The 24,948-nt window shown below is 42.2% G+C and overlaps 1 protein-coding gene across 5 annotated transcripts in view; it reads right to left on the bottom strand.

The window, feature by feature from the left end:
- Positions 1-1,095: 1,095 nt before the first annotated feature.
- mid2 (midline 2) overlaps positions 1,096-24,948 on the bottom strand; it is a 166,197-nt gene continuing 142,344 nt past the window's right edge. For all 5 annotated transcript variants that reach the window (XM_084352886.1, XM_084352887.1, XM_084352885.1 and 2 more), the window contains 3 exons: positions 23,595-23,756; positions 5,470-5,677; positions 1,096-5,117 (listed from right to left, as the gene is read on the bottom strand). In XM_084352886.1, the coding sequence (XP_084209012.1) occupies positions 4,694-5,117; positions 5,470-5,677; positions 23,595-23,756 (794 nt within the window). In that variant the 3' untranslated portion in view covers positions 1,096-4,693. The remainder of the gene's footprint in view (positions 5,118-5,469; positions 5,678-23,594; positions 23,757-24,948) is intronic.

The raw sequence follows: 24,948 nt of genomic DNA, 5'->3' as shown, positions 1-24,948 counted from the left end.
TGCGCCATACGCCATGCTCGCAGGCAGTGCTGGGGACCCATGCACTACAGTACTGTTGTAGTAATGAGGCACTCGTGCCAGTGATGGCAGATGAGGTCTAAAAGGGTATAGCCCCACTAACCGCACCCTGAGCTCTGGATGACCTGCCAGCCTGGCAGTCTTCCTCTGCTTTTAACCGTCCTGAGGCTCAGCCCGTTTGGAGGCTTTGGGCTGCATTTTTAATTGGTGTCCAAACTACATACTAGAATTCAGATGCAGTGATTTTGTACGATAAGCCTCTCAAAAGGAAATTTTATAAAGATATTTCTGGTTTCAGGAGCCAGTTTACAAGATTAGAGTACACATGTGGTACTGTAGTAGCCAAGGAAATCAATTAAAAAACAAAATCAGGGTTTAAGGCAACACAACTGAAACTAGAACGGCACTCAGTAGGGTAGGCATGCCTCCGCCAAGGCTGAACAGACCTCTTTAATTTAATCAAGTATAATATCAAATAAACTTTTATATTAAATCTGCTAGATCTGGATTTATTTGGTCCACATGTACTCACTCATAGATATCAGCCACTGAAATACGGCCGGTTCTTTTCACGCATTATTCCCTCAGAAATATATGAAAATGTTGAAAAATGCTCACGATGTCAAAGAAAGTGAGAAAAGACTCCTGGACAGTGGTAGATGTTTAAGGGGCAGGGGTGAACAAAATAAAAAGGGCACCACCTGTATGTAGGGAGGCACCAGCATGAAGACAGTCGTAATATATTTATAGTGAAGAGAGGGCACTTCACCACCCTAGAGGGCACTTAATCATGTTTTATCTACCATAGGGGCATCCAAGTGGGCACTTTTGCTGCGTTTTTTCAAACATGGCAGCACCACCTGCAGGTCCACCAGCGTATTTGGATCGGTCCCTTTATCTGAATCTGCACCAAAGGTCAATGGGAAATATTCTGGGCCATTACCCATCCTCCATCCAAGTTTTGTGGAAATCTGTTCTGTAGTTTTTGTGTAATCCTGCTGACAAACAAACGAACAAAGGGACACGGATGTAAACGTTACCTCCTTTGCGGAGGTAGCAAAGAATGACTCGGACACATTTGGGATCAGACTTTTAATCGGACTTAAATTCACATAAATAACATTGGTTCATATATATTTTGTATATTATACAACTTTATATAATATATATTTCCCCCTATGATTTACATTCCTCTCTGGCTAAAATTATCTCTCGTATCTATGGAAACAGAAAGCCTTGCATGAATGCAACGCTGCTCTTTTTGTGCTGTTTATCAAGGTCCAAACGCCAAAAGGAGAGGAGCGCGTTTCTCATGAGTTGTAAAAAATAATTTCCCAAAGTTACACAAACAGAAAAGCGAAAAGGAGGAATCTATTGCATTGTCTCTAGGGTATTACACTGCACTACAAGGAGTGGGTAGCTATTGAAAATCATTCACTGTATATATTTTACGGTATTGACTTGTGACACAAAGAAAGAAAGAGCACTGCAAACTATCTGATATGCATGGCAATGAACATTTCCTGTCTGAGTGTTCTTGTCATGGTTTATTTTTTATTTTTTGCAACCAAAAAAAAAAAAAAAGAGAGAATATGTTCGACACAAGATAAGAAACCTCATCGTGAAGATAAGAGTTATGAACCTGCAGCAAGGTCACGTAATCATGCAGTGACCCAGCCAAGCACACTTGCACAGATGAGTTGAGCCTGTCAGTCTGGATCACAAATCAACACATGGCCGTTTCGAGCCTGTGACCGGCATTATTCAAAAAGATGGGTGGATATCTGGAAGTCAGGTAACATTCACTAATCTCCTTGACAGAAAGAAAATAACCCTCTCCTCATACAGGGGGCTCCCTCCTGTGTTACCTTTGACCGGTGGATTATCTCCAATGTCGGCTGTAGCGCTCAGGCAATCGATACCTCCATCAAACAATCGTGACGCATCACACAGTCGCCCTGAAAGCACCCTGCAGGTTGAAAGGTGCACTTGGAGGGCACGAAATGTCAGATTTGTCACTATCTTTCCATAGCTGAGATTTTTAAATAACCGGGGCTTTGCTTTAACCACGTTTTTGAGCAAATGATAGAAATCAGAGTGTGTTCAAGCAAATCATAGCCTGTGATTACAAATGTTACATGACATTCAACATTTAGTACATACCTGGTGATGTGCAAAAAGAGTGAAAATGGCCACGAGGTGTCATGTCAAATCTTAACGAGATGGTACGTAAAACATCAACATCTTTTTTCAACACAACCTCAAGCGTCACTTTGTCACAATCCCTACCTGCTGTTTCCTGCTACACAACCTCTCAAATCTGCATAAACTATGATACATATTTGATTGTCTGAATCAGAGCCGCTACCTGAATATCAATCCAGAGAGAAACTGTCACCCACACTAGACCTTCAAGCCGAATCCAAAGCAAACAATGGATCCGGCGACAGCTGTTATTTGAATAGCGACGGTCGACAAAAAAAGGAGTCCGAGGTCACGTCTGATGTAAGCAAACGGACAGGTGAGTCAGTTTCTGATGAAAAACAAGATTTGGTGAGCTACCAAAACCTGGTGAACAGGTGTGGGATCCTACAATGTTTCATGCATTTATCACGACAAGGCCAACCTAAACGAAACATGATGTGGTGTGTGTGTGTCTGTGTGTGTGTGTTGGTTTGTGTGTGTATGTGCATGTGAATTAACAAATCACAGAGAAAACACAATCATGCCATGACATTGCGACAGACAGCAAGTTAACGTGTTAAGCCCCTCCTTCCCTGAATAGTCGACAACAGAGTGAACTTTTTTTTTTAAAACAGCTATTAGTTTGTCGTTATTTCATCATGATAAAAATCGCATAAACATCATCATAATCATGTCCCTTTTCTGAACAAGATAAAGTTACTATAAGCTATCGAAAAGAGCCACGGGGAGGGAAAGTCACTGGTTGTGTTCAGCTTACATCAGGGGTCTGTCTGTGTTATTGCAAAGTACTTTGAGTTATCAGAGTTGCTGCTAGAAGAACAAAAAAAACCCTTTTTTTTACTGGTTTATTGCAATACACTTTATTTATTATGGTTAATATAAAGTAACCACCATTAATTATTGACCTGTAGGAAAATAAGGTGAGATTTTCTGAAGCGTGAACACAACCAGCAGTAGTGCTAGTTGTCACTTTCCCTCCCCACTGACGTCCCTGCCACCTCGCTCCATCCACTTTCATACTCATAAAGGGGAAATAGTGTTAATCAAAAAAAGTGCATCATGAATATGTTGAGATTAATAATAAAAGTAAACCGTCTTCTTTTGTCATAAATAACACTTTTTTTCCTCTGATTATTCAATAAACCTCTTATTATACAAGTTGAGTAGTCACATGATGCTCATCTACCCCCTGCGATCTCGTGAATATCTGGGAGCAACGTTAACGCTTCCTGAAACATCGGAAGCTACGACACGGCAATACAAACGGGACCGCTGCGTCAAAGACTTTACCAACGACCACTTACAGCAACTGACGGTACAACACATGAACAGTGACGGCAGAAGATTTGTGATGCTCCCCGTTGAAATGCAACATGGAAAAGTTAGCGGCTAGCATGTATTTGCGTTAGCGTCCAGCCCAGACGATAAAGTGGACTCCAAAGAAAACACATCCACATCGAAAAGGGATAAATGCTTTGGGACATACTCGTGTTTCATGAACATCAATACTACTCTCATGCTGTATCCGGAAGCGGCTAGCTTAGCTTAGATTAAACAGCCCACTGGGAACAAGGGGAAGCAGCCTTGCTCCGTCTAAAGGTGAAAAAACCAGCAACCTCTAAATTTCACAGATTTACAAGTTACATCTTGTTTGTTTAATCCATAAAAAAAGAGAAAAGTATCAACACTTTGTAGTTTCACAAGAAGAAATGTGCTAAAACTTTCAGGTTGGAGACCTATCAGTCTTAATGCTAGGCTACGCTAAGCTAACGTGGCTGCTGTCTCTTGCTTTATATGTAGCGTACAGACATGAGAGTGGTATCCGTCTTCTCATCTACTGTATCTCTGGCCAACAGAACTAATACCATAAGTTTAAGTTACTTCCTTAACTGCGAATTCTGATTAAATCTAATATATGCCAAATTTTATTTCATTTTCATCAAATGTAGTTCACTTAGCTTAAAAGAGACACATGGATGTTGAAATAAAGTTAAAATGTCTCTAGTCGGTGGATTCTTCTTGGTGAGACATTATGCAATCTTTCTGTTCACATGTTGTAACTTCAAACTGTAAATGGTTGATGAGAACATTATTCCCTCTCCTGCCTAGGGTTCAATCAGGATGTAAATAAATCAAAATCAAAGAAAACCAGACGTCCAGCCCTGTCCTCAGTGACTCTAGGACATCAGATGAATTTTAGGTCTACTAATGTTTGCAGTCAACAGACCTCGTTTCCATTCACTGATGGATTTGCAAAGCATTGGGTGGCTACAAACTAATAGGACTGACATTTTTCCAGACTGGTGTGCATATTTCCAACACTTTCTAAATCAATAAGAAAGTAACTGGTCCACTCTTAATGCAGAGGATAGAGCAGAACTCAGTCACACTGTCAATGTCTTTCAGTCCCCAATCAACCTTTCAGTCCCCGGGCCTGAGTGGACTCTGCTCGGCCATTTCTGGGCCTTTCTCAGTGGCAGGTCTTCATCCCCGTCAAGTACGGTGACTCTTGTCGGCACAGGCCCATCTGCTGCTGTTGCTGCTCTTGAAGATCTGAGGCCACACCATCGACAAAGTCGGGGACGGGTAGCCCTGAGAGGATCATGACCGACTTGTTCCAGATCATGAAAGTGGGTACGACGGGCAGGAGGAAGGAGATTTCGAAGGTGTGAATGTGCTGGGAGTTCATGGCATCATGGAAGGACAATGAATTGTTGTCATAGTCCAGCAGGACACCCAACCGCCTCAGCTGCAGGCTCGCCTCCACCAGCATCTCCTTGCCGTCGTGGCGCACCATAAAGTTGTTGTTGCAGCGTGAGAACACCCATGAGGACGAGTTCTTGCCGCTCCATTCGTTTTTCGGGGCTGATTTGTAAGCCACGCCGATGGCATACCTGCAGGGAAGGAGCGTTTTGGAATGCATTAGTGATCTGCAACTAGTGTCCTCCTTAATGACTTTACTTGCACAGTCAGGCTACCTCATGCTGAGGACACACAAGATCGGCACAGGCCCTGTGGGTCTTTCCTGCATGAAGAGGTCTACTTCAGAGCCAATTAGTAAAAAGATTCTAAATAGTATAAGAGTATACACTATGTGTGCCGTGTGTGTGTCTGTTTTGTGTATGCATGCATTTGTGTGGGTTTGCATAACAGCCTAGATTTAAACTCCCTAAAGAAAGATATTTCAGTTTATCAGGCCTCCTTGCAGGCTTATATAAAGCACTCTGGTGCATGTGTGTTTCTTACCATGTGGATGCTCCCAGCAGAACCTCCCAGTAGTGGCAACCGCTGTCAATGAAGACATTACCAGCTGCACCATAGGAGCCCGTCCCGCTGAACCGCTCCGGGGTGTGGCTCTTCTTCAGCGAGCTCTCGTCCTTCTCCATGGTCAGACAGTCGTTGGACAGACGCAGCTTCTTGTGGGCTGTCTTTGGGTCCAACTTGAAGGGTTGACCTAGAAAGAGACAATAATGTGTGCTTTAGAAAGACTGTTACTGTGTTTTGGCAGCGTATGTCGCTAATGATAATGATCACATAATCATCATTATCACCAACATCATGATCATGATCCTCGTGTTTTTTGGCAAAATAGCACCTCCTGTCAAACACATGATGCAACACACATGGAGGGGAAAGTACAAGTACAGAAGACAGCAGCAACTAAGAGTGTCATTGTGTAACTTTTATCTTGAAATTTTGTTTCCAGTGTTTAACTTGTGGAATCGTGTTGTATCAGCTTGTGTATTGATGAAACTTGTGTAAATTATTTTGCTGAACAAAAATATTTCCTGGCTACAGAGCTTCTGTATTTATTTATAACAAACCTACTGCAAAAAAAATGTATCTGAAAACAACAGTCCAGACCGGTCGACAAAAAGAAGTAATCATCACACACAATGACGTCTGCTTCTCAGTCACATTGATGGATTTCCTAATAAAACTAAAAACATTAACGATAATTATGCTGCCTTGGTCCTAAAGTTGTATATCCTTTTGCCAACAGGACGCAAAGGGGTCATGTTGAATGTAGTCTTAGTTCTACAGCAGTATTAACTCATTTTTGTGGCCACTTGACTGTAAACAAAACACTGACATACAGTATTATCACCCTACAAAGTTGATATGGCAGCTGCCTTAGCATACAGTTGCCAATTTATATGTCAAGAAGAATAACATGGCATTGACCTGAAGTCGTTTTATGAAAACCTGACCAATTTAAGTCCAATATAAACTTTCCTTTCAGCTCTGTTTTGGTCTCCACCAACCCCCGAGGGAAAGCTTGCTAAATGCTCCAATATGATCTCCACAAGCTAGTCGCTTACTTTGTTCGTCTGTGGTTTGCTTCTGGGCAGGTAACATACACGAGTTTCATTAAAAACAGCTGCCTGCTGTAGCTGGAGAATGAATCAAGACAATAAAGTTGTTTGCTTTCAAAACCAAAACAATGATCAGATAAATGCTAAGAAGCGCTTTTGATCCATTGTTAAAGGTAGCTCATTTTAGAAAGTGAGATTCCCATGTCTTTTTTGATTACAAAGCAGGTCTTGTTGCTATATACAACTGTGAAAGTATGAAAACACTTGTATCCGCCATCAGCAATGCCCCCAGCACAAGTGTGGTTGCAAAAACACCAGCAGAGCTTATGTGGAAACATGGTCGGTGGTGCCTGCTCTGGCCTGTGAGGGCTGACCAATCAGAGTAGACTGGACAATTCAGGAGTGGGGGCCTTAAAGAGACAGGCACTAAAACAAAGCATGCAGTCAGAGGGTGAATAGAGGGGCTGCAGCAATGAAAGTATGAGGAAAATAATGCGTCTTTTTGAACATTAAAGCATGTGAACAGTGCAGCTTGAGGAAACGGTAATATAATGCCCCTTTTTTGACATCGAAGCTTCCTACATTTACATCTAACGCATGTTTTCTCACTACTTTGACTTTGGAAAAAGGCTACAAGATACGACGATATCAGGAGGTGACATAGCTGCGAGTGAGAATGAAAATTAGAGCGAGATTTTAACTCGGCAGCAAAAGAAGAAAAATAAATAGAAAGCGGGGTTGAGAAGTACGCACAGAGAAAAACTCACAGGCAGAGACAGAAGAGGAGAATGTTTGAAATACAAGGGCGAGAGTCTAAACTTCAAAGCTCCTCACAGCCTTTGGTGAAAACATTTCACAACAGTGGAGGAAGCCACCCGGCATTCTCGTCTTTGCCTCCCATCACACAGACTTGGAAATTAGCTGAAGGAAATAGCCTTCACTTCCACTGCAGTAGGTAGTGGTCGGGGCAATTCAGGGGATATGCTGCTATCCGGTTGCAACAATTCAATTTGCAATGACACCAGTAATTTGGGTGTAAATGGGTGGAAAATTGAGAGGGTAAAACTAGGTGAGTGACAGAGAGAGGGGAGGTTAAGGGGTGAGGAGGAGAGGAGAAGTTGAGGGGATAATATGAGGCTGAAAACTGGGCCGAGGATCCCCTCTCTACCTCTCTGTGTCCATGGATGTGTGCTTCATGGAGGTCAGCCTCGTCCCTTCCAGACCTGACATTTAACTCTGACACCTCTCATCTCATCTCTCAGCCTCCCTGAGCCTCCCACAGCTTAATGAGCGACACAATGAAGACCTCCTCCCCTCTCTCTATCTGTCCTTTCCTTCATCTCTCTTCCCCCATTCTCTCATTCTCATCCTCTCTATCCTCTCTCCTCTCTCACACACTCCCCCCTCAATAATCCGCGTGGTGAGTGTGTGTTACTGCGCGTGGATATGAGACGACGAGGCCAATGTGCTGCTGGCAGCCAATTACATTAATGCGCTCTCTTCTTTGAACTGCTTATCGCTGCCAGCGCAGCCATTTCCAAACACTGGGGCTCTGTCATGCCTTTCCAGGGGATGACTCCTGAGAGCCCAGGCTGGGCCTGAGGTTCGGGAAGGGGAGATGCACGTGACGGTAGAGGACAAGCAGACACGCACACGGAGCATCAACTCCGGCCTCCACACAAGCAGACATACAGTAAGTGGCCGAGTGGAAATGTTTCCAACCAATGCCAGCAGGATTCTTGTAAATGGAAAAGGTCATGCATAATGAGCTTCTGTTTTAATGGTGAATTCTTCGTATGTGAGAATGTGTGGAAGAAACTCAAAATGAAAGCGAATTTGGAGGTTTGAGCAGCCAAGACTGCAGGTGTACCATTAAAATAACTGCTGCATTGGATTTTAATTGCCATTCTGTTGGCAGGCTGGTAAGGCAAATTGTTCCTAATTTTTCCACAGCCTCAAACGCATCATTGTCTGCAACAGCAACACCGTCATCTGATGTATCATTTTCATTTCCTGTTTTGAGGAACATGCACGCCATGTCACCACAAACTCATCAAAGTAACTAAGTACATTTACTTAAAGTTGTAATATGTAAGAATTTGCCATCTGTCGAATTCATACTGAAACAGGGGGCAGCATATCACACGGTTAACCGCTAACTGCTGCGAACTGTGGCTGCCGTCAGGGGAGCGTCGGTGTTTACCCTGCTAGCACAGACGCTGGACTGGGACGGGCTGAGGCTAACTGGTTGGCATGCTAACTTCAGTAGATATCTGTGCAACACAATACAAAGACATCATAACTTCAACTTCACTGTTATTTCTTCATAGTCCGTTGATAATGTTACGAATTACTTAACAGATTTAATATTTTACAAAACATTTAATCAGCTACGACATTAAAATGCTGCTTAATAATAAAACTACATTATGAAAGAGATTATTCTGAATTTATTTCGATACTTTTGCTGCTAATTCTGCTTTACTTTTAGTCTACAGTATAGAATTTCTACTTTTTCTTCAGTAAACAAGCCAATTTCTTCTTCCACTGCTGAAGACCATTCATGATGCAGAGTCACCATGAAATGAATAGACCCGAAGTCACACTGAGTACAGTGGGCTCGCTGGCAGCACTCAGAGAATATGCCAAATGTGATTTTATTCTGGAGTGCTACACTGCCGGCCCTAAAGGCGTAAAGAACCAGTGTGTGGTGAAATATATCAGCAAGAAGACCAATTCCAAAAACGAAAGTGGAAGTCTATGTGTAGATGAGAATATGTTGACATTAGCTGCATGTAGAGGCAACACACACATGTTCAATTAAAAAATTGTGATGAAACTGTTACTAAAGATCCCATCTTACTACACACATACACACACACGCACACCTCCATGCAGTCAGATTCGATTTTCCAAAAATACAAAGACAGGATAATAGAGTATATCCCACAGACTGGGCTTCTTAGCAGTGTCTGTGATTAGCCTGCTCCCTCTCTGTACAGCAGTAATTAGAGATGTTTCCGACTGTCTGTTGAGGTGATAACTGCTCTCCGTCTGACTGCCTGGAAGCAGTGCATTGTTATGAACTGGGAAGTCTTCAATGGAAACTTGTAAAACACACAAAAAGGAAACGGTGTCAAGGAGAAAAAGAAGGAGAGGAATAAAAGGAGCTACTGTTCAGGGAGCATTTATAAAAAGCAATTTCATTCCAATTTCATTTGCTGCTTGTTGAAATACTTGCAGTGGGATAGCATCTGGGTAATCGACTTTATTTCAATTCAGTCAATTTCACTCACTACTTCTTCTTTTTTTTTTCTTCCCTGGCTCACATTTTGCTAAGGGTTAGATTGAGCTGCCTCTGTAATGAGGCAGATTGGAAAAAAAAAAAGATCCATTTTACTGCATAACTAAACAATTACTGCAGCAGAAACAACAGCATCAGGGACATGGGGGAGCTCTTTAGACACATCAGAGGTCGAACACAACCTTATTTCTTTTCGAATCATTCCATGTCGATTAAATGCGTGACTTGGTTTGTAATTGACTGACCCATATGTAATGTGGTATGTACTTTCACAAGCCGGCGCAGAAACACGAGACGAACAGAAGTGAAATTAAAGATGCATCGGTCATGTAACATGTCTGGGGACGCCCAGTAGCGCGGCGGGCATACTGTATGAGGTGCACAGCAGGGAGCTCACATCTTCGTCTTCTCAACTCTTACTGGGCACTTTCTTTTTTTATCTTTTGTGCTCAACTTCTACAAAAACTGTCTTTGTGCAGTGAAGAGCAAAGACAAACAGAAGTCAGTGATGTTCCCCAACTTCACCCTTTAATGAACTCGGCAGAGTCTTCAGAGACCAGTGCTAGAAAAATAATTTTCAGTCAGGCTTCTGGGTCTGCTCAGAATTTCACTGTGATTAAGAGGCCACGTTTGGAAAGAGTTTCTGTGAGGGATTTGCGGAGCTATTGGTTCTGTATGTAAAATGCAATCATTCATGAAAACTCAGCCCCTGTTCGCCTTAATGATCCTGAATGACGCCTTCAGTCCTCCTGTAGACGTCTTCATTAAAACCCCCAAAATATCTGCTGTCAATCTGTTGTCAGTCTTCTAAAAATCAGCTCAATTAGCTTGCTCTGGACCACTTCAAAGCTGAGATACACAACCCTCTTACACCCTGCCTGTACTAGATGGATTACAGTGCAACATTAAAGGTGCCCTGTGGAGTTTTTGACCACTAGTAGTGCTACTGAGCAATGCTTGTAAGAGTGTGTCCACTCTTTGAATTGTATGAGCATGTGGGTGACAATACAATACATGAAAATACACGATAAACAATCCTTCCACTGGTTTAATTATTTCACCGACTGACTACACCAAATATTTGTTTTGGTGATAAACACTGATTGTAAAGATTGTAAAGAACCTCCACAGGGCACCTTTTAAAAACAGTGGTGTAGCTGCTGCATGTTCTGCTAATGAGAAAAACTGACTGGTTTGTCAGATTGCCTTTCTAAAGGAGCAAAAATGTTTATAGTACAGTCAGGCATTAACAGACATTGCTAGATATCAGCACCAAGGAACTGAGACAATTGTAACACCAAATACGCATCCATCTTTGCTGCAGGCGGAGGAGGATAACATGCGGAAAGGCTGGTGCTATTCTCTATTTTCCAGACTGCACTGTCAACAACTATATTGAAAAGACCAAATCCAACAATGAGTCATCTCTCAATAATTTCCTACTGTTCTAACCTGGCTGCTTCACTCCAGCCCCAAGGCCACTGGTTCCTATAGAAGAAGTAGATATCTCACATTTTTAGCATTCTTACTCTAACAGGAGTAAATAGTGCATTTGTAATCGGCCTCTTTTCAGCAGTGGACGACAATAGGGGTGTATGGTGCATTACAATATTAATAAGGTAATAAAACAAACTAAGAAATATTTATTTTCTCCTATAACTGATAAACAAAACTGTTCTCAGAGGAAAATAAGGTCCCCAGAACACTGTTTGAAGCTAGAAAAGGTGGCAGGGTCCGCCAAATACAAACAAAGTAAAACAAAAAGAGGTTGCGTTGTCCTTTAAGGTCAGTTTGTTTTTTTCAGTCATGACTTTGTTTATTTAGTTTGTGCAGGCATAACATAAATCAGTCAACAAACTTTTTCTCTTCTGATTAAGGTGCATTATGTAGTTTTGGGTAAGACAGTTTAATCATCTTTAAAGCAGAACCTTCTGATCCTTGATGCTGAAATATTTAAAAACCACTTTATTTTTCCTCTCTTTTTCTTTACTGCAGATATCTTTCACCATTTTCTGCCTTTATTTGACAGTTCACAGCAAAGACAGACAGGAAAAGATGGGCAGAGAGCAGAGGTCTCCCCACTGGAATCAAACCGAGGACATAATCACTCAATATGCATTATATACCACACGGTGACATCTCTCTCTCCTCCTTCTCTCTCCTCCTCCCTTGTCTCTTCTCTACCTCCCACTGTTTACTGTTGGAGCTGTGTGGTAGCTTGAGGACTGTCATCAGAGATGCATGCTGGGTAAATATTATCACAGGTTTTTTAACAGATCGAAAAAGGTATGAGCACCCCTGGGGCACCTTCACATGTGAAATTTTCAGCATCCTCAACACATTGAGTTGAAATACACATTTACAGTACTATACATGCACACACGTATAAATATATACATGTATATACACACATACACACTCTGTGGGGTGTTTGCCGACTCCCTGCTTCGTAAACACAATATGGACGCCCAGAATAGTTTACCAACAAAATGACGAACATCATCAAGTCAACAGCCCAGTGTTTGGCTGTCAGCACTGTAGCTGACTAAAAGAAAGGCCAGCATGCATTCAGATTAGCTTTTGTTTTCACACACAACAATATGCTCACTCAAAATAGCACCTAGTCTTCACTTGTAAACAATAGCGCTGCTAAATAAAGACACATTTAAGCCTGGATTTATGTCCCACTTCACACCATCCTGCAGCTTTGTGCTACAAAATGAGAGAAGTGGATGTTGATGTTTGGAGGCTTTACACTGTGGGACAGGTGCAAATGTCAAACCAGGCGGCTGGACTCTCCGTGCAGCTGGTCAGTGGTGGAATATAACGTCTTGATTCCAGCGGGCACGGCCCTGTGATGTCACATCTGCGAGGGGGTTTTGATGGATTTTGTTGACTTGCTCAGATTTCGTTGACGTGGTTATTTTTTCCTTGATGTTCTGCTGTTACCACGGGTAAGCAGGGACTGAGGTATGCACTCTACATTCTGGTTTTAATCTATTTTAAAATAATTTTGAGTTTGGACTAGCACAACCAGATCAAATTGTTATTCAGTCTGACAACATAATGGAAAGGATCCAGAAACAGATTCTTTATTGACTCTCACTAAATCCACCAGACTCCATTTGCAAAAACAGTCTTTTAACCTTTGTAAAACACACTTCATTTAAACAAAATAAAACTCATGAAACCATCTTGTAAGTCTTTCCACTGTTAAAACAGTCAGCATCTCTGGCTTGATTGAAGTAAATCCTTAATTATTTGCGTTAGATGTGAAAATAGAAGAAAGAATTTAGTTTTACAACAATAAAATTAGGCTACCGTTTCCGCAACTGGAGTCTGGTGGCTTTTGTGAGTGGCTGTTTCTGGTTAACTAGAAAGGATTTTACAAAAAGGTCTCTCTGTGGCGATAATGTTGTCCAACAATATTTCCTGATTATACTTATTTATTTGAGTAGGACTTTCATGTAACAGTATTTGCATAGCATGGTATTAGCACTGTTAAGTAAATGATCTGAATACTTGCTCCGCCACTGCTGGTCATTGTGTAACCACACAATCGTACCTCCACTGAGCCGTTCATCACCTCGTCAGAGTGCGGGGGAATATATTGGAGAAACTAGTATTTAACAAGAGTTGGCGAATTTTCAAGTACACCATTCCCATATATAAAATCAGGTACATTAATCATGTTATACCTTCCTATAAAATGACATTAATAACCCTTGAGGAAAGCAAATATCAGCGAGAATGTAAGTTAAAAAAAAAAGAGAAAGAAATCCACATTAACAGCCTTAGAAAAGGTTGCTGTTGCTCTCTGTACATGTGCTGAATTTTTAGCTGAGGAAATCACATCCTGCAGTTGACCTCCACCTGCGTGAGTGCAATCAAATCAGACACCATGAACGGTCCAGACCGCTTGCTCTCACTGATTCTCTGCAATCTGGCACACTAAGCTTAGAGAAGAGACGACTCCGATACCGATACAAGCTGCACGATAATACTGTAAAACCACTGTCGCAAACTCTTCCCTCTGTCCTAAATTCACAAACTGCCTTCTTCTTCTAATGCAACTTATTTCTTGCTGGTGTGAATTCATTACTGAGACAGACAGCCAATTAAAAAGCATAAACAGAGCACAGTCTAATAAAAGCTGTCTAAATTAATGTGGGATCCTGTTCTGTCAGCCGAGTTGTGACCAAACTCAGATGCAACCGTAACGCAATTTCATGCTCATGAATGCCTAAAAATATGGAGCTTTAAACGCAAATATAATGATTATTATGTTGTCAGACAGAGGATGCGGCTTTGACTTTTTAATTTTAAAATCACTGGATACATGCTTGGATCTGAATTAATTAGATAGGCTTCATTATTTCTGTTTTTCATACTAGAGGAGTCGGAATGTATCTATATTCATTGTAAATATTAAAAAGGGACGGAAGTCTGACATCAGAGAAAAATCTTACGAAGAGAAAACAAACGCTTTTATTCTGTATTTTACTGCAACATCTTGCCAGTTGACTTATGATTCAGAAACTGTAACGGGACCGACACAGTGTAATTCCATCTTGTGTGCATCGCTCAGGCCTGGACTGTATTAATGGGTAAAAAGCAGTGGATTGAGGGCACTCATGTCTGCAGACACTCATCCCTGCAAAGAGCTATTTGGTGTCTTCTGTTCGCTCAACACTCTCCCTCTCTCACTCTCAATCTGTCACTTTTCATCTACTTTCATACTCTCTCTCTCTTTGCAGAAGACGGTTGTGTAGAAACCTGGTTACAGTTCGCTTTCAGGTAAATGCAGAGGTATGGTCACGGCAATAAAAGGTCACACACACACGCGCTCATGCACACACACTCTCTTAACTGCCTTCTTCTACGCCATACTTAATTCATACCTATTTCACGAGGCTGTGAGCTTCTTCACGTGTTAGCCATGAGCATCTAACAGTGATATGTCTGCAGGACGGACTACAGCATTAGCACTACCGTTCACTTTGAGCCACTCAGGGTTCGATGAGTGGTTTCATCGGAGTGTGATTGGAGTGACCTAGAAAGCATGTGAAAGCTTTAAGACTTCACAACAGGGTTTTAAATGCTGTTTCCATCAAGCCGACTCGACTGCACGAGACAGGACCACCGCAGAGGCGTGACTCCATTAAAAGAGTACTGCACCGATTCAGTAACGTACTCCAGGAGCGTTGTAGGATTCATAGTGGACGGTTGAAAGCAAAAGGGATAGAAATCGATGCAGCAGAAGTAGAGAAATTATTATAGAGATATTCTTCCTTAAAACCTGGTGCCTAAACTACCCAAAATGCAACTCAGCCTCTGAAACGTTCGGTGGAGATTTGGATGTGTTATGCTAATGTCGCTCTGCTCAGCTCACTTCTATCTAAAGACTGATTTATGGTTGCACGTAGTCAAAGCCTATGCAGTAACCTACGCAAGTAGCCTATGATGCATGCATGTGCGCTGGCGTGTCTTTGTGCTGCAGTTGGTGAAAGTACAGCAGACTGACAGCTGTACTTTCCCTGGTAAACACACCAACCTCTTCGGCTTGCAGCTGTACCTCTGGGCACAGTCCATACATGCCGAGCTTGGACAATGTTACTTTGGTTTGGCAAGGTGGTGTTTGCCACCTGGCTGCTCGTGGAGAGACAGCCGGCCCTTCTGACATCCTTCCTGTCTACTCTCTCAGCCACTGGCAATCTTCTTGGATTATACTTCTCTTCCAGCAACGCTTGGGCAGCAAAGAGCGGCTCTGGAAGAGAAGTATAATCCAAGGAGATTGCCAGTTGTACTTTCTGTGTGTTTGCTGGGGAAACTACAGCTCACAATCCCCTGTATTAGCACCGCCCTGAAGCACCGGAGGAGAAGCCGGGAATGAGACACTATCAAGCAGGCCAATCACAGTCGCTGTGGTCTGTGTCACTGTGATGGGCAGTAGCATTTCTGGGGAGGTGCATGTCAGGCTACGGCCTCCATCCTCCCAGATTTTTTTATTTTTCAAATTTAATGTATGTAAAAATGTAATGCTGACCAAACAACTACAAAATTACTACAGCATTATGAAAACTTTTTATGGTTATGTTTAGGCGCTTGCGGGGCTTTAAGGTTGTTTTAATACTGAAAAAGTGACATGAAATTTATCCGAAATTGCAATCTTTACCTTATCTTGCATTTGTTGCCTGGACCTAACCACAGACAGGAGCCTGGAAGTGTACCCTGGTTTCACAGTCAAAAGAAATGTCTCTGAACATTATCCAGTCGGTGGCTACGTTTGTCACCGCAATGTAATCATGAAAACAATTTAGTAATATAATAACGTAATTTCAAGGAGACAGGGTTGAATAAGGAGAACACATTTAAACCAGTGTTCGAGGTCGTCTGGGTTAATTTGGCTGTCTTTTCTCCTGTAAAATGTAATCAACTCCACATAAATTGCAACATTTGACCTTTTCTCACACATTTGCACAAATAGCTTGAAGCAAAATGTATTCCAGGTGTCTTCATAGCGATGCTGAGTAGGGTCCTTGAAGGCAGCAACTCTAACAGCAAAGCATTGTCCTGTTAGTTTCCTCTACACATACACGCATGTACATATCCATAACTATGTATACAAAGTCAGGGCTTGTATACATCTGTGTGAGATTACAGTAAACACGCCTGTCCTGCGCCGTGAGACCAAAAGTTATGGCATCTAGAGAGGAGAAGCTTTACCCATGGGATGAATCGACAGATGGCTTAAAAATTGAGGAAAGGGCACCAGAAGACGAGATCATATGCCATAGCCAGGGGGGTAACAGAGGACAGTGTGCCAAGAGAGGGGTTAGAGAGGGACATGAGGGAGGAACATGGACAGTTTGAGGCCAAGAAAAGACATTGCATAAGAGAACAGTCTTTAACAAGGAAGTCCAGGAAAAAAAAAAATCAAGCCTGCGTGAAATTCCTTGATTTCCTTCCGACATGCTGTTCCAACAAACTTTGCTTCAGTATTTCTTAAGCAGAGCTGGAGACGTGTTGTGATGCAGAACGACAGGTGCTTGTATGAATTTTTCTTGAGGATTGTATGCTCTGTTTTCAATTGCAAATGATGTCCTCTGAGTTTCATTTCTATTTCACTCAATCACTGTTTTCTTCTACTTGTGACTCTTGAGCTGCTGTAGCGAGTGTATTTCCCCTGTGCGGGTTCAGTGATTTATCAGTTTATCTTATCTTGTCTTATCTTGCAACAATTGTGATTACTGTGAAAACTATTCAGATTTTACCATTCCTGGAAATGTGTGTGAAATCATCTTAAAACACTTATTCCAGTCGAGCCCAAAGTAAATTCAAAGCTGTTGTTGAACAATTTTGGAGCGCAGGCATGGATTGTCGGTCGTTTGAGAGGTTGCAGTCTGATCCCCCCCCCCCCCCCCAAACTGTCAAAAGTGCTTCCGTCATCGATCTATAGGAGTTTGAACACATTGAATTATTCATTTATTTGTCTCGCTTGAATCTTTTAATGCAAAAATAAGCTAAATCAGCTAAACTGTAACTGCCCCTATTAGCTGGAAAATAGAATGGGTCTACATCATTAAACTCGTCACAGTTCTTTATTTCCTTATTTACACTAACTTTATGCATGTAAAATTGAATAGAATAGAATATTAAACTTAATAACTTCCACATTTAGGGCTTTAAAACCCTTTTTAAATGATATATTTTCAGATTTCGAATCTCATTGGCTACTTGATGTGTCAATCAACCGGAGGCTGGCGAGTTAGTGGCTCAGGAGAGAGAGAGGATGGAACCAGGAGTGGGTCCCCTGTCCATAACATCACTCGTTGGCTGTTGCAGGCCACGTGACGGGCATAGAAGCTCTTAACCGGTCAAATGAGGTGTAAATCAACAGGTCAGCAGCCGCGGTGCCAGATTGACACAGTCTGCTGCATTCAAACTTGTTGTACACACACGTACGTAGGAGTTACTCTTTTGAGCAGACAGAAATGTGATGCATGGCTTTCGAGTATCTGTGCAACTTGTCACTGCACTCTTTGCTTTGCAAGCCTCTGCCTTAAATGTGATGAGCTTAGGCTAAAAGCCTCTAGAGCTTCTCATCTTAAATAAAAAATGTGACAGCTTAACCCTCCAATATAGCCACAGACAGAAAGAGAGACTTCGAGTGCGAGTGAAGAACTCGTGGTTCCCGGCTCTAAAGCTTCCTACTGGAGCTCGTACAGCAGAAACCTAGTAAGCCTGTCGGAGTGAGATATTTGTGATCGGTTTTGTTGTGACCCATTTAAGTCCAACAACACTGCTCGGCTTCACACCAACAGATGATTGAGGCACTTTAATCTGAATTCCTCTGAGCAAAAGGAGGGAGGAGAGAGTGGGAGATAAGAGAAAGACAGAGGGACAAAGACGTGTGAGCGGACTGACAGACACATGCACAAACACACATGATGTGGACTCCATGATGGAAACCACAAGACCTCAATCAATCATGGATAAAAATATTGAATGTTTTTGTTATTTTGATGGCTTGTCTAAACCATTACAGCAGAGAAAGACGCTGGTTGCCAATCAAAGGTTCAGGATCTCAACCAAACTTGGCTGTGGGTGGACAAGCTTCCCCCATGATGCCACTGGCTGCCAGCGAAGAGGAGGACTGACAGAGAAGTGGGAGTGAAAGAGGAGAGAGAGAGAGAGGAGGGGGATTATATTTAAGCACATTGTACCACACCAACACTGGACATGACATACTGTACTGTGGTTATATACAGTCCAAGATTAACATGGATGGTTGACTACCAAGCTTCCTCAACTGTTATTGGAGCACAGAGCTAAAATGGGCAGGACTTAAGAAGGGTCACTTTGGAGGACATTGTACATACTGTACATGTAAGATGTTCACAGTATCCATTGCTCATAATTATGTTTTTATATTTTTCTCCTTTGTCTACTATTTTCTTGCTCTGTATTCTCTGGAATACAGAGAAGTGGTATAGTTTGAGAGCACCTGTCATTTCCAAAACAAGACATCCTAAAACTGTTACGTGGCTAAACCTGCTTTTTATGTTACATCATATAATTTTTATTTATAATTTTAGATAATTTGACAATGCGTACACAACTATTTTTATGGATTTATATTCATTAATGCATACATTATTCACTTTAATATGTTTATGGACATGGCAACATATTTCTTAAGCTATAAAAAAGTCGAAAAAGGCAATAAAGTGTCAATGAGCCGAACTATAGTGAGAGACAGAGACAGAGACAGAGTGAGGGATAGAGGAGTGCGACTGACGATGAAAGATGACACCTATAAACACTCGTCCCACTTATCTGTGTCAGGGGAGGACATTATACATTGAAGGGCTACTAAGTGTTATTTATATTGTGCCCAGAAAGAGTCATGAGCATCGGTGACAGCGAGCTGACTGCCAGCTGCAGATACCCTGCACTTCACCTCCAGACGCTCCCCGGCTGCATGCCGCGCCCACATCACACTGAGGCAGTAATCCACTCTAATGCCTTAAGAAAAGAGAGAGAGCACTGACACGCTCCACGTCCCACAGGCGGCGCGTCTGGAAGATTCTGACTTGGGGGGGGCAGAGATTCAGATAAGAGGGCCTGGTGATATTTGATGGATAAAGGGTTCACTTCAAAGTGCCAGATGGCAGTGTCAAATACAGGGGTGGAGAGGAGGTAGAGCTCTCTTCAGAGGCCCCTTCATGCCATTAACTATAAAATATTTTTAATTGGTAATATGAACATAAAAAGTGGACAGGCTCCAAAGTATGCCTCGGAGTCCTATTAGCATGGAACATTCTGCTTCAAGTTATTCAAGGAGAGAACATTTCCACCAGTAATAGCACTTTTAAGGACAACTGTAAAAAAATAATATGTCAAAATCTAACAAAAACACACTGGGACTAACAACATGGTAAAACACACATACTAGAACAGCAACACTACACTGTAGATCCACACTTTAACAGTTTATATCAGCTCCTTAACACCAGCAGCTACTTGGGTCTAAAACCAATTTGGTCCAATAAAGTATAAGTACATCAGCAGCTGTGCACATACAGACTGGTTTTTGCCCCCTCTGGAAGGTGATATAGGGGAACTTGTTGGCAAACAAGCAGTCATGAGGCAACATCATCATTCATTTAGAGACATGTTTGTGTCCACCTGATGAACAAAAGTCGAATATTTACTCTTTAAGTTCAAAGCCTCCACCGTTGCCATGGTATTTGACATCCAAATTCAGGGCACATGCTGGGGGCCTTCTTGCCACTAGGGGGCCCAGACAGAGAGGAAAAGAGCATCAACTGCCTACATGAAATAATGTTGAGCAGATACTATAAAAGATTTTAATGATGTCAAATATATAAGAAAACTTTTCTTAAACTATATTTCAATGTTAATGCATTTGTTAATTTTTGTATAACGTATCTGTGAATGCAAGTTCACCATTCAGATATCTAAATGTGTAAACGTAGAGACACATTAAAATGAAATATTCAATTCATTTAAATGAAACTGTATTACAAGGCTATATTTCTCCTATAACATGATGACTCACCAATCGCATACTGTATGAATGCCGTAAAATATAAAACAAAAAAAGCTAAATAAAAGTGTGATAATAATCATAATCATGTGGCAGCTAACTCATCTCTTTTATCTACTTACTAGAAAATACAGTCTTGTCTGGTGTAATCTATCCATTTAACTTTGCATCAGCTGCACTGAAAAAGAGGCAAAAGACTGATAAAGACCAAGACAAGGAGCCCTTATAACCAATACATGTAAAAACCAGGCGTGTGCACGTTCTAGGACTGCAAAGAACAATCTCTGTGAGCCAGCATATCTGCTCAGCATGCACAAACGCAGTCCCATGAGCACGAGGCTGTGACAAGAGCGAGCACCAGCCTCCCTACGCACTCGCGACCGCTCGACGCTTGCTCGTCTAGACAGCGGCTGATGTCTCCTGTCCTCGTCTCCAGTCACACTCATAATTACAATAATAGCCGAGCATATAAGTAAATAATGACTGCAAGTTTGTGGAAAGCATGATAGCCCCCCCTGTCGAGGCTTTGAATATTCATGGGTGACTCTCGCTGAAGCTTCAAAGCCCCAGAACTGGTATTCAGGGCAGCCATAGTCTCTGCCAACACCTGAGGGAAATATCTGGCTCTTTAGCTGCTTAATACTCCACAGTGTTGTCCAGCTATTCACTAACTGTGTGTGTCTACCGTTTGCTGCTGAGGAGCTAGTGTACAGCGGGTTTTAATAGATGCTTTTCCCTGAAAAAATTGCTGCCTGCTGTTGCTGAAAACAGTGAGAGCTGGACAGCTGAACAATGAGCTAACTAGTGCCATCCCTGGACCCCTAGAGAGCGAGAGTAGAGTGCGAGGGAGACGGCGTACGCTGGAGAAGACGAGAGATCATCCGCTGACTACAGCAGTTTCCCGTACACCTATTTCACCCAGCGGTGTGTATCCAGATTACAGTTAATCCTAAATGCCACAGCCAGACTCCTGATAGCAGCTAAGAGGAGCTGGCATGTCAACCGCACTGCCGCCGCAATTAAAGACTGATTTTAAAATTTTATGGAGAACCCTTGAGCCATCTCCTAAATTAGCAATATCACCGACGTTTTACACCTTTATGTGCCAAAGCTGAGCCTGAGATCCTGTTGAGGAATGTTTATGCACCTCGTTATTGGGATTATCGGATCTGTTTGTTACGTCTGGACCTTAAGTTTTTCACAGCAGCTGTAACTTCACATGCCCCAACCAGCATCACTGTTTATTTACTCACATTTTTGTTCACCTTTTACTTTATTTACTTGCTTTCTTTATTTCTATTTACCGTGAGCTGTTATGGGAAAGGAGAGGCAAGTAAAACAAAAACAGAGTTCGTGGACAGGACAAGAAAGATAAACAGACGGAAGCGGGGCAGGGAAGGTGTCGATTAAACAAAATCTTTACGCGGCGAAAAAACTGCTTTCACCTAATTAGAGACGCAACAACTGTATTTGTGCCAGGGACGAGAAGAGTGTGACTGCCGAGGAACAGAGGAGGTCAAAAAGACAAGAAAGTCTCTGCTGAACAAGAAACTAAGTAACTGAGACGGATAAAGAGAGAGAGAGAGAGAGAGAGGTGCAAAATCAACAGAATGAACAGAAGAAGAGAAGTATGTGATAAATGGGGAGTGTAATGCTCCCTATTAATATTCTCCACTTGTCCTTTGCTACATACCACGAAACTTTCAGTCCGGGGGCAAACAGCCTAGAGTTCTCTAAAAGTCAAGCAGCAGAGTGGTGTTTGGAGAGCTGGAGAAGTTTAATCTCTGTAACATCTGCCGCGGTACGAGTCGAGTCTGAAAGTGAAGCTTCGGTACAAGTCAATACAAGCTGACAAATGTGCAGTATGGAGGAGAATGAAGGAACAGGAATATCTTATATGTGCTGAGTTCTCGTGAATCATGATTACGACCAAACTTTTGGCACAGATGCTTTCCCATAAGCCAGTTGGGCCTCCTGCATACTCAGAGGGGATGAAGCGTGGGCTGTAACAAAGCTCAGTGTACACGATGCGCAAATGATGTGAAAGATAATTTGGGCACGCTCTGCCTGATACATTAAACAATCTGACTGACGGTGGTTGAAGGAAGTATTCAGATCCTTTACTTAAAGGGTAACTCCACCAATTTTACACATTAAAGTGTGTTAACAGGTTTTTATAAAGCCTTTTGCGGCTCCAGAGGAAGATGCATGCAATCTGACAAACTGCCTCCAGTGATGTCACTCAGTGGCTAAGTTGCATTGTGGGTAACGTAGGCACCGAGTTTTGAAAAGCAGTCCACTGCTCTGCATAGCTCCCCTATAACACTGCTTCCACGCATAGTTCTTCCTTTTCAAAATCTGGTGCATTGCATGTGTGCACGTTACATTTCACTGCTGTAGTTGTTTCAGCTAATTTGAATAACTTTATATTCTTCTGTTTAACCTACAGCAATCTGCATCATTTTCTATAAGATCACTGTATGTTTATGTGAGAACTGCATAACTCTAAAAAGTCAACTTTTCATGAACTCAGCCAATCCAAGAGGGTTTTTAAAAAGTTTATTGAGTCTATGAAGCAGGAGAATGTCCTCAACCAATGAAGGAACACTGTTCTGAAAAATTGTAATCTGAAGAGTAACTAGCAGCTGATGTCAGACAAATGTAGTCGAGAAAAAAGTACAACCTTTGCCTCTGAGATGCAGTGGAGCAGTAGTACAAAACACATTTATGAATGTTATACTTCTTTACCTAAAGACTCAAATCATTTGGGGGAGCCCTTCATGGAACATGCCATGAAATGTTTGTGAGTGTTTGTGACAGAAATCTGTCAAGCACTTCAGGCGCTTGTGTCGGTTTCCTCCTTTTCATTTACACCTTTACGCCTTCTGATAGAAACTTTCAGTGCTGGAAACTAAAAGCAGCGCATAAATATGCTTTCCTAATCAAAATCTGATCTAAATGAGTTCCAAATCTGCTACTTATGCTTCGCTCATTTATAAATCAAAGACGACAACCCACTGGGAATATCTTTGAACAATGACAGCTTGTAACTTATGTTGCAGAAGTGATGCAGAAGGAAGATCATAATAAATTGCATCAAATATCAAAAACAAAATTAACAAGCCTTGTAAATATTCATAGAAAAGCAGGCACAAGTGTCAAACGAGCCTTCACTTACTGTTGGTTTTGAGGCGGGCCGGCTCACTGTTGCGGCTTCCTGCCTGGTTGATAGCCTTGACAAAGAAGATATAACGGGTGCCACTCTGCAAGCCGTGCACCGTGTAGTGGTTCTGCTTGATGTTCGGTACGATCATCCAGCTGTCTGCCGAGTTGTACAAACCTGTCCACAAAGACACACACACAAAGACACACACACACACACACAGCATGAGTAACCAAGTTCTGCCAATGTTTTCAGGGGGAAGCAGAGCCGGAGCGAGCCCTGCTGAGAATCTTCAAGAAAGCAAAAAAAACAATTCTCCCTTGAAATCTGACCGGTGTGTTATTTTTTCTCCAAACCTCATGTGAGTCATCACGCAGTCAGAAGCTCAGCGATCATCCAGTCCTCCACGCTGTTATACAACATTTATGTGTACGTACCGGTCCGTCCCATTACTACCCATCAGGTTTATCGTGGCATGTTCCCCTCAGGCGATGTGTGTTTGTAAGGGTAAATCTATAACCCATTAAGGACAAGGTGCTTACACAACCTGACAAGTGAGTGTGTGCAGTAAGCGCCTGAGGGCAAAAGAGTGTGATAGCCTTTAATGTTCAAATGTATGGAAACTTGGGCATTGCCAACATCACCCCAGGTGGTGGGTGCTTTGATTCGGCGTGGCTTGCGGTAGAGGTTTAGTAATGGCTGGGTTAGCTCTGCAGTCACCTGCCTCTAAACACAGTCTGTTCAGTCTCTCAGCTGCAGCCGACTGTGAAGAAGAAAAAGGAAATCACAGCTCAGGGCTGAGCAGAGGAGCAGCTACGACGGGGTGCTCTTTAGGCCTCTTGTCCTGTATGAAATAACGGGGATACACTGACAAGTCGACATCGGCGCTATTTCTGCCAAAGTGGAAGCTGTTTGTGTGACTCAGCTTTTGCAAAACTTATGCATATACTGCACTTATGCTTCTGGTTTATGTGTGAAAAAAACAAACCTGGTGTGAAATTTGCCACTTTCAGTGCGTTGGCTGTGTTTTGCACAGACTTTATTGGCATTGTAACAGTGGACAGGTGTAGAGAACGAATAAACATCTCTTACCACGGTGAATATGCAACATGTTCTCACTCCAAACTCAGCAGCCCGAAGCTTCAAACTATGGCCCTCTACTAAGTCTTCTAGCATCAGGTTTGCACATGATGGGCTCCGAGGTGAGGCGATAATAAATACGGCAGACTTTCAAAATAAAGCTTGCTGTCAAACAATTCACATGCAACTTCACTGCTGTGCTTTAGCTACATGCCATCAAAGACAGGGAATGCAACATTGAAATAATATTGGACTTTCATGCGAGCTAGCTTGCTAGCTACCAAGAAAT

Source organism: Pagrus pagrus (assembly GCF_965226575.1).
Source record: "Pagrus pagrus genome assembly, chromosome: 5".
NCBI classification, from domain to species: domain Eukaryota; kingdom Metazoa; phylum Chordata; class Actinopteri; order Spariformes; family Sparidae; genus Pagrus; species Pagrus pagrus.
This window is presented reverse-complemented; position numbering and strand designations above follow the sequence as displayed.